The 13285-nt window shown below is 52.2% G+C and overlaps 1 protein-coding gene across 1 annotated transcript; it reads right to left on the minus strand.

Moving 5' to 3' along the window:
* Window positions 1-10553: 10553 nt before the first annotated feature.
* On the minus strand, window positions 10554-12463 carry SNRPE (small nuclear ribonucleoprotein polypeptide E; the record flags this gene model as incomplete). Its single annotated transcript, XM_010580007.1, has 4 exons — window positions 10554-10707; window positions 11449-11527; window positions 11765-11827; window positions 12356-12463. Coding segments are annotated over 4 exons (306 nt in total), but the record flags the coding sequence as incomplete, so codon positions are not given.
* Between the last annotated feature and the right edge of the window lie 822 nt (window positions 12464-13285).

The raw sequence follows: 13285 nt of genomic DNA on the forward strand, positions 1-13285 counted from the left end.
CTTTCTGGTCTGCCCAGTTCTGGTTTCAGTGCAGCTGGCCGAATGCAAAGCTCAGGGCTGATAAGCCCTGGACGTGAGTCATAAAACATGCCACCCCAGAGCCATCGGCTCCAGCTCCTTCCGCAGTGCCAGCCCTGCCACGACTGCCCAGCGGTGCTGGGGGCCCAGCCTGGCCCTTGCAGGAGCCAGCATCGACTGATGCTCATCCATCACCGAAGCCGCATCGTTCCTGGCATCGGTGGGTTGGCTCAGCCAGCTCTGCCCACCCACCCTCTTGCTCTGCCCTGCTCTCCGAAGGGCTAAACCTGTTTTTATTACAGAGCTGGCACCAGGAAGGCAAAAAGAACCAAACCCCCCTCATCTCTCTATCTGCAGCCATGCAAGGAATATTGTTCAGTGCAGCACAAAAGCATCCCTGAAAATAGAAGCGCCAGGGCCAGGCCTGCCAGTGGCTGTGTGAGATAACGTCTACTTGCAAACAGTGTGCCTTTGTGCCGCTGTCACTGTCCCCATTGTTCAGGAGCCTATTGCCTCGGGGATATTGTTCCCTTCTTTTGTCTCAGCCCGGCTCCTTTTTGTTTGACTTTACTTACCATTTCATTCCTCTCCTTTGTGCTGGGGTTCTTTCTTTTGTCTCTCTCTCTCTCCCTTTTCTCTGTGTGATTTGTATTTAGCAATTGTTCCCGGCCTGTTGGAAACACAATGTACTCCGGGCTCTTTTCTCTCCTCCATTCATTACCTATTCAGGTGGGTTTGTCTGCCCATAGGTAACCGGGAGGAGTGGGGGCCTCCAGGAGCTCCCACACCTCCGAAGGAGCCGGAATGCAGGAGAAGGCTGGCAATGGCCTTTGGGGACGGCGGGGTCACCGTGTCCCCGAGCCCGGCACTGGGTTCCCCTCTCTGTCAGTGACAAATAAGCACCAGGAAAAGGATAAATGGGACCCCAACTCACCGCTGCCCTGCTCTCAGCAGATGAGCCGAGGATGCTGACACAGACACGATGGTGACCATGTGCCACAGCCACATGCCTAGCTGGGAAGCGGAGGCATGGAGAGGTACCCAGGTCCAGCGCAGCCGGGGAAGCAGAGGCACAGAGAGGCGCAGTGCACTGCCTGCTCTGACTGCCAGAGCCAGGATGGGGATCTGAGCCCTGATCCACACCGGGTCCAAACCCGGCCAGACAGCCCTGGCCCTGGCGGTCCCCAGTTAACGACAACCTTGGCTCTTCCCTGTGCCTTTCTTTTGGGAGCCAGTGAAGGGACAAGGAGAGCATTCAATGTCAGGAAACACCAAGGCTGCCTTGCAGCAACGTTCCCACTGCCCTGACCCCCCCCAGCGTCTCCCCCATGCTGCACAGTGACGGGTGCCCTCCGAGAGGAACCCTGGAGGCTGCAGGGTGGGCAGCCACCCTCACCCCACTGCCAGACACCAGTGCCCAGGGCTGCTGCAGCCCATCTGGCAAAGCAGGGAGGGTATTCACCCCTCTGCTCCAAGACAGCCCCTGGCAGCTTCTGGGGCCCACAGGGAAGCAGAAAACATCTGAGGGCTCGATCCTTGGGGATGGCTGGATGTGGCCAGGAGACAGGGAGAAGAGAGCAGAGGCATCCAGGAAGCAGCTCAAAGGTCCCCAAAGTGCCCCAGTTCCTGCAGAATGGTGGGGTCCCCTCGCACCCCATCCCTTTCTGCTGCCTCTATCCCCTCCTGCCTCCTCTCCAGGCCCACCCTCCCACAGAGCATTGGGGGGTGTCTGCAGCGATCAGGGTGGGCACAGCCACTGGGGCTGTTTCTAAACCCACGAGAAGGAGGATACACCAGGAAACCTTCAGGGAGTGCTGTGACGGCAAGAGCTGACAAGTGGCCATCCCCGGAGACAACAAAGCCCCGCTGTTCTCCGGGGCACGGACCGCATGACCTAACGGGACTTTTCCATCCCTCCCGCTGATGAAACCCCGAGGATCAAAGCCTGCTAGAAACCACCTCCTCCTCTCAGGCACAACCCGCATGGACGGGGAGACCACAGGGACCCCCGAGACTCACCCCACGAGCGAGGGATGGGAGCCGTGCGAGAGGGCTGGGGGGACAGCGAGCAGCGGGTCCTCGGGGATGGTGTGAGCCCCCTGAACGCAGACGGCCCCGGGGCCGCAGGACAGGGCTGCGGGGGGGCGTGCCTGGGAATAAAGGGAGCAGACTGTGGTCTATTGTTTCATTGTTATGGCTTCAAAGGACAATGGGGCATTGTTGTCTCTGGGGATCCCATTGTTTGCTTTCGCTGCAGATCCCAGCCGCGGAGTGGATGGAGGTTTCCCGAGGGCCAGGCAGGCTCCGTGTGTGGGACACTAAATAACGAGGCAGGCATGTTTCCCTCCCCACCACCTCCCCACCACCCTTCCTAAAAAGGCACGGCACACTGCAGCCCGCCTGTGCCCGCGCTGGCCAGGGCACGGCCTGGCACAGCACGAGCAGAGGTGCCAGGACCACCCATCCGAGCGGGAAGCACGCAGAGAAACCCCCACACCCCACGGAGATGGGGCGAGAGCAGGGAGGGTTCACCCCGGTGGGACTGAGATCAGTCTCTCCATCCCTGCGGACTCCAGCGAACCTGTGCCAGGGTGAGGGGAAAAAAACCCACCCAGCATTTACGGTGGGAGCCGAAGTCCCATCTGCTGCCAGGAGCCATCCACCTCTGCAGCAGAGAAGGATGGAGCTGCCGCACTGGTGCTGGCTGGCAGCCCGGGGAGGTGCCCAGGCTCCAGCCGTGCTGGATGGGGCTGTGGCCCCACTGCCTTCCCAGAGACATTTGCTGGTGCTCCCCTCCCCATACCTGTAGGACTTGCACCGTGGCCGCCTTGCAACATTCCTACGTTTTTGCTGCCTCCTCTCATCACACAGCATCCCCTAAAGCCCGCCATCCCTCCGGCACACAGAGCAAAGGGCGTTTGCTGTTGTCCGCTGCAAAGCCCAACTTCTCCATCAGTACTAAGGAAAAGGTACTTGGTGCCATCAAAGGGACTTGGGAAAGGACGACGCAGCCCTGGGTCCTCCTTTCACTGTTTGTGCAGCACCCCAGGCCCAGGACTTATTTGCATAGCTCCTTCCTATGTAAAAATAAATCTGGGTGCTATACAAAAGCTGGGGGAGGGGGAAGGAGCAGGGAGCCATCTCCAGCCCACAGCTGAGCCCTCCAGAGCCTGCCGCTGTGATGCTAGAGGTGCACTGGGAGATTGATGGAGCAGGAAAGAGATACGCTCTCCCTGGAGACACCCTTTCTGCTGCTCACAACAGCTGGTGAAGGGAGTAACTTCGCTACCATGCCCCACCACCACGCAGGGAGCTAGGCTCAGACCCAGCAGAACCCCCCTCCCCAGGGGTCCGACTACCCTCCCACATAACCCGCAGAGAGGTCCCAGACAAGCTGGAAGAGCTGGCTTGCACGGCCTGGCCCCCCACGCTCCCCCCCTGCTTCTTGGAAGGCAGTCCTCTCGCCGGAGGGCTGAGAGGCTGCACAAGGTCTGGGCTCACATCAGCTGCCATCGAGCATCTTTCCCCACTGCCCAAATGCACCTTGGTGCTGCCTGGGCACCAGCCGACCCCCCACTCTTGTCACCCTCAGAGGGGGAAGAGCCCAGCCCAGACTGTCAGTAGCCCCAGGCCAAGCTCGGCTTGGCAAGAACAAATAACAGGGTTCAGGTTTTTCAAAGGGAGGGAAGCAACTGCAGATAATAAAGGTATAAATTCAACCCAGGTTTGTTTGTTTATGTTTTAAACCTGGGAATTCCCACTGCGTCTAATCAGAAGATGAGAGTGGACCTTGCCTCTCAAATGCCTTTAAGATTAATTTCTGGAAAAAGCACTGAGGGATTTGTTTGGGGATCAATAGAAGCTCTTTGGGAAAAACACTAAGGTATGATAAGAGGCACTGGATCTTAGCACCACTGCACTGCGTGCATCTAACCAAATCCCTCTGCTCCCCAGGGCCCCGCATCTTCGCCGCAGAGCAAGGGGATGTTTCCTCCCTTGAGGAGCCCAGCTGCAGCCTGCAGAGGCCACGCACACCAGATACCAAGGGTACCCATGCCCTGGGGACTGCACCCCGTGGCTCTGCGAGCTCTGGCGCTTCTTTGGCTGCTTCTGCCGTGATCCCTGGGTTTCCTGGGGACTTGTTCTCATCCTCTCAGGCCACCAGCCCAGGGGAGGTGGCAGTGACCAGCTCCCCATAAGGGCTGGACCGACCCCAGCATGGGTACACACAGATCAGCCTGTGCAACGTGCCAACCCGACTCCAGGTGCTGGCAGGAGCTGGCAGCAAGCCTGTCCTGCTCCAGGGGCTCTGTCATGCTCCCGGCAAGTGTTATTTACACAAATGTGCATGCACGCACATATAGGCATACACACACACGCTCTCTCCCCCTTGAATAGTGCAATTTCCTCTCAGATAAAGAGCTCCTACCGCAGCCCCCCTTTCCCTCTCCCCCCAAACTTGTGCATGTCTCATGCACCCATTTCAGAGCCCACCTTGGGCTCTGATATTATCTCACTTCCTCGATATGAATATTAGCTCTGTTGTTGATCTACGATAAAGGGATGGGCTCCAAAACACTGTATTTTGGGGAGGAGGCAGTGGTGCAATACGGTCTGCTGTGCCCCAGCTGAGAACAAAGCCTTTTCAAGAGCGGATACTGGTACCTGCTGTACTGCTAACTCGACAGCCCATCTTCACCAAAGCGTGGCTCCCGTTGGCGCTGCCCTCCTGTCCCCCCCGACACCTGCACGTGGCAAGGCGGAGGGGGCCCCGAGAGCAGCTCGGGGGTGCTTGTGCTCTGCAGGGTGACAAGCCCTCGAGGAGCAGAGAGCAGCTCTGCAGGTGCCACTGACACAAACCACGGTGAGGCACGCTGGATGTCCCTGTGCAGCGGGGGACCCTGGTGTCTGGGTCAAATGCTCGGGGTACAGCAGCTGGTCAAATTTCCCCTCTATTTTGTAGCATCTTAATGTACAAAATGCAACTGAGGTCTTGCACACCCTTTAAGATCCCTCACCAGCTGGACCTTGCCTACTTCTAACTCAGTTTACAAGGTGAAAAATGACCACCTGAACAGTCTCCTTAACTCTTAATCCACCCAACAGGGAGCACAGGGAAGGAGAGAAGTGTCCCCGGAAAACTCAGATTTATTTACGAACCAGATTGCCTGGCAGCAGGAGAGCCAGAGACAGCAGGTCGGTGCACAGCGCTGTTCCACTCAGCTGAGGACATCACACCACTCCATCAGCCATCACCCCCCCAGGGGACTACTAGATATTGCTCCTATTTCACAGACAAGAGACTGAAGAATAGCAGATAAGGCAAAATTCTGAAAAGCAGCAGGCCAGAATCAGGGCTGGACCCACAGGAAAGCTCAGTCTGCTTTTGAAGCTCTGGCGCTTGCAGTACGGCAAACCTTTCTGCAAACCTGATCTCGTATGCCTTTTCTGGTGAGACAGGCAAAACCTGGAATAGGACCCAAGTGTCCTGTGTCTTAATAAATACTCGTGTGTGAATTAAATAAACCACCCAAACCTGAAGCTATGTCATGGCTTTGTTTTACCACGTCTATACCCCAAATCCTGCAGTTAGATGACAGCCTGCCCCACAGAGCAGAGCTGTAAAAAATGATCTCTATCTCTGCCACAGACGAACCAGTATCGTTGCAGGAGAAGCCCAGAAAACATTACCCACCGTGATCGCTGTGCTGGGTGAGAACACGGCCCAAAGACAAGTGCAGGAAAATTGGGCTTAAATATCGCAGCTCAAGGCACAGGAGGGAAGAAGACCTATGGGAACAGGGTTGTCTTTTGGGTGACGGAGTTTGCTAACTACACCTTGGTCTGAAATCCATCCAGGCTTTTGTACATGGGGAACAACACCCTCCCTGCAGCCCAGGTTACTGCTGGCAAGAAAAGCAGCAACATTGACCAACTTCAGCGAAGCAAGTCCAGCTCCTTGCACGAAGGGGCCTGCTGGTATGCGAGGCAGCGGCGCGGGGGGGCGGGCGTTGCTGCTGCTAATGTGGCAGAGTTTCCCTGCTGAGGGCAGGCAAAACGCCCATGACTCATTTTTCCAAGAGATGTTACAAACAATAGTAACGATGCCCCTGGTGGGTATGAATGTGAAAAGACACGACGGGGGGGCAGCCATGCTGGGCACCTTGTGTGTGGGCTGCCAACGGAGGGTACTGCCACGAACAAAACCTGCTGGAGCCAGTTTTTGGCATTGTGTGCGACCAGAGCCCTTTTGCAAGGACTTTGGGGAAGAAGGGCAAAATGGCTGCCCAGCAAACTCCTCTCCCCGTGGCATCCTATCTGCTTGTGACGGGTACCAACCCCATCTTCAGCCAAAGAGGGCATCGGTTTTATTGCCCACAGAGAAAAATTGCAAAAACAATCCCAAACAGTTCCATCCCCATGCAAGACTGGAACAAGAACAGGCAGGAAATTTAGGAAAGCATTACAATACTTTAAGGCTGCTCTCCCCCAGCTCCTGCCTCTACCCTCCACACAAGATTTCCATATTCAGATGCTGCCCTAAGGGGACAGCTTCTAAGCCGTTTGAGTCCTTGACCTTCCACTGTTGTCTGTTTGATACCATTATTTTTAGGCACACAATCCTTAAAACATACCAGCACTTGAAATAAGTTCCCAGATAATGTGCACTAAAGCACGAAGTGGCAAGGCTTTAGAAGAGGGCTCTGTGGGATCAAGGGTGGTGGCGGAGCATGAGAGAGGGAAAGTGATTTTCCCCTTGTACAGCCCATGCATCTACACATCCCATCTCCCCATCTACTTATTTTACAGACACTTAGAAGGTTACAGGCCTGAAAAGATGGCAAATGCTGAAGATAGCCCAAGCTCAGCAAGCAGACACAGGCTATGCAGGCTGTCCATTTCCATTTGCGGTGCTCCTGCCAACACAGACCCATGTCCTGCCTGAGGATGGAGCCCACTGCATCCCATGAAGCCTGAGCAAAATTGCAGTGATGCCTTTCAAGAGCTAGGAAGCGCACCAAGAAACACCTGCAAGCAGCTGGTTGGCTCAGAGGTTTAGGTTCAAGCATATATAGAATCATCCTAGAAATCATTGCATCCTACCAAAGAACCACGGAAAAACTGTTCCCTTCTGGAAAGGCAAGACCACTCTGCCTCCCTCCTCGGGGGATTCTTTCACAAGCACGGAGAGTCTCATCCCACAAAAGTACTGGGCTGGGCTAGGGCAAGCAATTCCCAAGTGCAAAAGGGAAGAAATGCAGCCGTTTTCCCAGAACCCCAAAGCCACAGGCAGAGAAAAGGGACAAATATTTACTCAAAGCACCTTCCAGTGTTGTTAAAGGTGTTAACACTTTTAAGAAAGAAGAAAAATCAAACACTACAGAGCCCCACCTGGATCTGAGTGGTCTCTCATCTGCCTGCCACAATCAGCGCAATGGTCTCAAACTGAAACGCCGCATGGTAGAGAGCTCTGTCTTATGTAACCTGTGCCATCATTAGTGCAGAAGCAGGTCTCAATCACTCGCTTTTTAGGAGTGAGCAAGCTCTATTTCTACAAAACAGACATTTGGATATGGGGAGATGGTATCTAAAACTACCATCAGCTCGATTTTTGGTTGTGACAGATATCTGAGTGCTGGCAGCAGTACCAAAACTTTCTCTGGCAAACCCACCATAAGCACTTTATTTTCTAGAGATGTGTGAACACTGAAGCATAGTATTTGCGCCACAACATGACATCCCACTGCAATATCCAGCACACTGGGTTATGCCTAATAATGCCACCTCAAGGCATCCTCTTCAAAAGGAGCCTTTACACCCCCACCCCCCAACCCACCCCGGTCCCCCCTACCCCCGCACTGGAGGGAAAGGAATTTGCACGTTATGGAAAAGTACGATTTGCAAAAGCAAACACAACAGGCTTCAAGGCAGCAGAAAGCCAAGTGATGGGAGTTTTCTAAACACAGAGCCCAACTGTAAGCATTCACTCTACCTTGCTCCTCCTCACTGCCTCTTGCTCAGCCAAAACCAGAACCTTCTATTCCTCATCCCCTTCTGGAGCAGGACACCCCAGGGTGTGGAAGAGCTGGGGAAGGTGCCAGTGCCCAGGAAATCCAGACACCCTGTCCGGCGGTCACACCATTTGAGAGCAGCCCCGCACCAGACAGCCCAGTTTGCTTTCTTCCAGGTTGTTTGGGAACCAATAAAGCTGCCTGAATGCTGGGGAACTCTATGTTCCTGCGGAGGCTTATGACACTTTGCTGGAGGGGCAGGGGGAGCTGGCCGAGGCCGCAGCACCCCCTTCTGTCTACCGCACTCTTTTGCAGCCAGTTTTGAGTCTCATTCTGACACTGCACGGTTAAAGCGGCTCATGAGACGTTACCTTCTTGCTGCCTGCAGCTTGGAAACGCTCAGGAAGCTGGAAGGATTCAGGGTTAAAAAAAATCAGCAAGCATTTAGATGAGTCAGTCCTGTGGTTTTTATGAGGACAGACAAGTGCTTCTTGGGAAGCCAGTTCAGCAAAGCCAGAATTGTTTTTTGTGCCCCATCTATGTGCTGGTAATGCCTAGAAGCTCTGTTCTTGGACCACAACACTCCATTGCCAGGCGCTCCTCAAACAATGGGGCTGTGTTTCCTCCTGGACATCCACACACGCCTGGACTCTCCTGCAGGCTCTCTGCAGTTTTCATGGCTTCCTGCTGGGGAGCTTCTCCTTTTCTTCTGCAACTCCCCCACACACATAATTACTGCCTATTTTGGTACCTTATCATGAGATGCTTCAGAGCTGATTAGCCTGGACTTCCTTCCTCCCATCATCAACCTACTCCAATATCGACGTTCATTCGTGCTAATCTGATAATATCAAAGAGCAGAGGAGCTTTAGGAGGCATTATGGTGTCTTGAAGTGCACAATTTGGAGTTGGCAGCAGCACTGCTGATAAGAACGAGCTATTTCTCCTAACGTCCAACTCTTCTCAAAAAGCAGCCGCTTGCCAGCCACGTGCAAAGCGGAAGGACAGACCCTTGTAGGCTCTGAGCCAGTTTTGTTTCAGTGGCCCTGGATAAACTGGAGCCAAGCAATGTGATGCAATACATCCCATTAAATAACCTTTTTCTAAACACAATTAGTAAGAAGTTATACACACTTGGAAAGAGAAACAATTACTTCAAAGTCACTTCAAAATTACTTCAAAGAGAGTCTGCATTTTTATAGTTGCAAGGCCATCATCTGTCTGTAACAATGAAGAGACACAGGCAGGTTAAATTTTACAGCACTGCATCATGAACACCCCTTACTGCAACACCAAGGATAAAATGGAAAACAAATGCAAGCGACCTCTTAAAATATTATTTCATTCCATATGTGCTAGCTTCTGGTGATGACTTCTTTTACTAAATGACACTGGTAGGTTATTTCTGTTTACTCTGTGTTGAAAGGACTTTGCAGCTTGTGAGCACAAATACAAAACTACTGACTCCATTAGTAGGCTGTACAGCTGGAGCTGTTTTAGCCACTGTAGTATGTCATGCTGCCTCTCAAAAGTTTCTTACCGTGAACGTCTGCTATGATACTCCTGACGTATGACTTCTTGGAATGGGAGGAGCATGCTGGATGATGTCTGCCAGAAGACTCATATATTTCTATCCTTTGAGGTAAGAAACCTTCCATCTTGAATTTATTAATTTTAATGCTCAAGATGATTCACTATTTTGAAACTTAAATTTGTGTAAGCTTATTACATGATTTCTAGTGCAACCTGTGTATCAGGATTCATTTCTCTCCCTCCAGGTAATCTTAGTCTCCAAGTTACAATTACAGCCAAAACCTTTTTTTCTTTCTTTCCATCAGAAAAGCAGCAGAGGGGACCGCCAGTTCCAAGTAAGCTAGGGAACTTATCTTCTGTTGATGTGATAAGCAATTCAGCTCTCTTGTGGAAACTTAAATAGAACAGCCAGATCCTCAAACCAATAATAAAAATAAACCAACATGATAAAAACCCAACTGATACATCTGATATCCCAACTTATTTAACAGTGCCACGGTTTAATCTAGAAACTGCCCCAAAAAGCAAGAAATTATAGAGATTTAATCCAAACCAACTGCCCTCTCTGCTTCTCTGACATGAAGATAAAAGATATTTTACAAGAACGGCTACCAGTGAAGTTTGTAAATGCTGGATTACTATACCACAGGCCCAAGTCCCTCACTAGAAACGTGCAAGCTCAAGGACTGCATGTCACTTCAGTATCCTGAACGAGCCCACCTTGTTCACCTAATGCAGATGTAACATTCCAGAACGCACAGGTGTTTATCAGAGACTGCACAGGTCCACAGTGAAAATAACTTTGAATACATTTCTCCCCCTTCTCTACTCACAGAAGGGCATGAGACTGAAAGCAAGCAGATTTACATTTACAGTTAATGTGAAAAATGTTTATTTGCGAAATACACTGTGCATCGTTTCAAACTACAAAAGAAAAAATCACTTGCACAAAGGAATGCGCAGTTTTCAATTCTGCATGCGACACCAGTTACACATAACTTCCTGTCTACTAGCTGGTCCTGCTCCCACTAGCACTTTATTAACTCCGAAGCACCGCAGCCATTGTTCTAAGCAAAGAACAACAAATCCTAGTTAGAAACACTTTGCAGAAGAGTGATATTGTCCCCTTTTAACATGATCCGACCTGCAACACAGAGAAAGGAAAGGGGGCATTAGAGAGATGCTAGACTCTGACGATAACCTTGCACTTTCAAAAAACATTTCACAATGCCAAAGGTGCTTGCAAGAAGATGTCCACAAGACAACTGACTAGGTTTTTCTTAGTAAACAGAGTCCTTTCCCACCTGGCTGCAGGACTGTATCCATTAGTCATGCAGGGCCCACATTCAAAATTCACACTACAATGTATCAGACACAATCTCCACTCCTGCGCTCACTGTTTGAACAGCACTCTGTCCCCACCAAGAGCCCAAACACGTCACTTAGCACAGGCTGCTGTTTATCCTCGCCAGCAGGTAGTAAATATTAAATACCGCCACTCAGGTGGTTCCCTGCTTTGATTCAGAGACGACACAGCAAGTGTCAGAATTGTTCAGGGCCACCTGCGTTAGACGTAGCTGGCAGGAATTTGACTGGACCCCTCCTGCCACCCGGGCTGCAGAAAAAGTGCAGCGCAGTCCATCCGTTGTTACACACATTTGAAAGACAAAGACTCGTCGCAGGCAGAGGCAGATTCTTTCTCCTTCACGTTCAACAAAACCACCAGCTCAAGAAACAGCAGGAACCGACACCTAGCCAGTATCCGCTCACTGTACTCCAAACTCAACACTCTTCACAGGTTTCGTGCTTTGAAGCCTTGCTACGGGGAAGGCTCACGCAGCCAGGTTTCAGGCATCGCTCGGCCTACACAGACATACTGACATACCCAGCTCTTTTCTTGATTTTGGTTTGGAGCGAATTTCCTCTGCGTCGTCTGGCACCAAGTTCCTATATTCATCAAAGCCCTAAAAATCAGCAACAAAAGCCGCTGCTGAGCTATGTGCCCTGCTCTAAACTTCAGCAACAACACCACAAGCTATCGTGAGCTGTGCTGACGTGGGCTGGACAATTAAGACTATTAATTGGAGAGGCACGAGGTATTTCCACCCCCCATGCTAGTTTTTCCTGACAGGAAGAAACAGTTTTATGAATTGGAAGAACAACCAACAAAATACCCAATCCAAAGACATCCTGATACTCACAATGATGCAGCCTTCTAGCCGCATGTTCACTTGCTCATAAAGCCACACCTGGATCCTGGACCTCTGCAAAACGATGGAGGGGGAGAGCACAACAGGAACAGAAACACTCCACACAATTTTGTCCTCTCCTGTGCATTAAGAACTCCTTGCTGCCGACAGCTTTGTAACACTCGAGGCAGTAACTCTCACGCGTGGTTTCAGCAACGTCCTAAGCCATTTTTAAGGTGGTAGACTATTCTGGAAATCCTCTCTGCCTTCACTGGCGAACACGCAACAGCACAGGCTTTAGGACTGTCACAGAAAACATCCCTGCACACGTGACTGCAAGAGCAAACGCCTCTTACAAAGGTAACTCCTTAAGGTGAGAAGGAAAAACGCCCAACTCGGAACTAGCTGTTCTTCTCACGGATCGCAACGACAGCAAGTTCTTCCGTTCAAGCGAGACCGGCTCCAAAAACCCCATCCCGAACTCGGAAAGACCCGTCCGGCGTGCCGCCCCGCTCCCCACACGGCTCGAAGGGCCCTGCGCAAGAAGCACCGGGACGTTCCTCTCACACGGGGCCGAAGCCGCGGCAGCCCGGCGGTACTCACGTTCTGCAGGTAGCGGAAGATGAGGTTCTGGAGCGGAGCGTTAAGGACGCCCCACAGACAGACCACGCACCCCCACCTTTCCTGCCCCAGGGTTCGGTAAAAACGCTGTTAACTGCTGTCATGGGGAACAGCTCAACTACCGGTGAAGGCGGAGGCGGCCAGGCTACGTTTCATACAGGACCTTCAGGAGAATACGGGTATAATGAATATAGACGAACATCCCCCTGAGCTGGAAGGCAAGGATGAAGAGCGGAACATACCCCCCTTCATCCAGGAGTAAATAGTTAGTGACCTACTACGCCACCTGGACACTCACAAGTCTATGGGACCAGATGGGATCCATCCAAGGGCACTGAGGGAACTGGCAGAGGTCCTTGCCGAGCCACTCTCCATCGTCTGTCGGTGATCCTGGTCAACAGGGGAGGTCCCAGAGGACTTGGAGGCTTGCCAGTGTGACTCCCATTTATAAGAAGGGTTGGAGGGAGGATCCGGGGAACTACGGGCCTGTCAGCCTGACCTCGGTACCCGGGAAGATTATGGAACAGTTTGTCTTGAGAGCACTCACATGGCAAGTCCAGGACAAGCAGGGGATCGGGCCTGGTCAGCATGGCTTTACGAAAGGCAGGTCCTGCTTGACCAACCTGATCTCCTTCTATGACCAGGTGACCCACCTAGTGGATGAGGGAAAGGCTGTGGATGTTATCTACCTGGACTTCAGCAAGGCCTTTGACACTGTCTCTCATGGCATACTCCTTGAGAAGCTGGCGTCTCGTGGCTTGGACGAGTGTGCTCTTCGCTGGGTGAAAAACTGGCTGGACGGATGAGCCCAGAGGGTTGTGGTGAATGGGGTGAAATCCAGTTGGTGGCGGGTCACAAGTGGTGTTCCCCAGGGCTCGGTGTTGGGGCTGGTTCTGTTTAATATCTTTATCG

This window comes from Haliaeetus leucocephalus, unplaced genomic scaffold, assembly GCF_000737465.1.
Source record: "Haliaeetus leucocephalus isolate CR32 unplaced genomic scaffold, Haliaeetus_leucocephalus-4.0 Scaffold68, whole genome shotgun sequence".
In the NCBI taxonomy this organism is placed as follows: Eukaryota; Metazoa; Chordata; class Aves; order Accipitriformes; family Accipitridae; genus Haliaeetus; species Haliaeetus leucocephalus.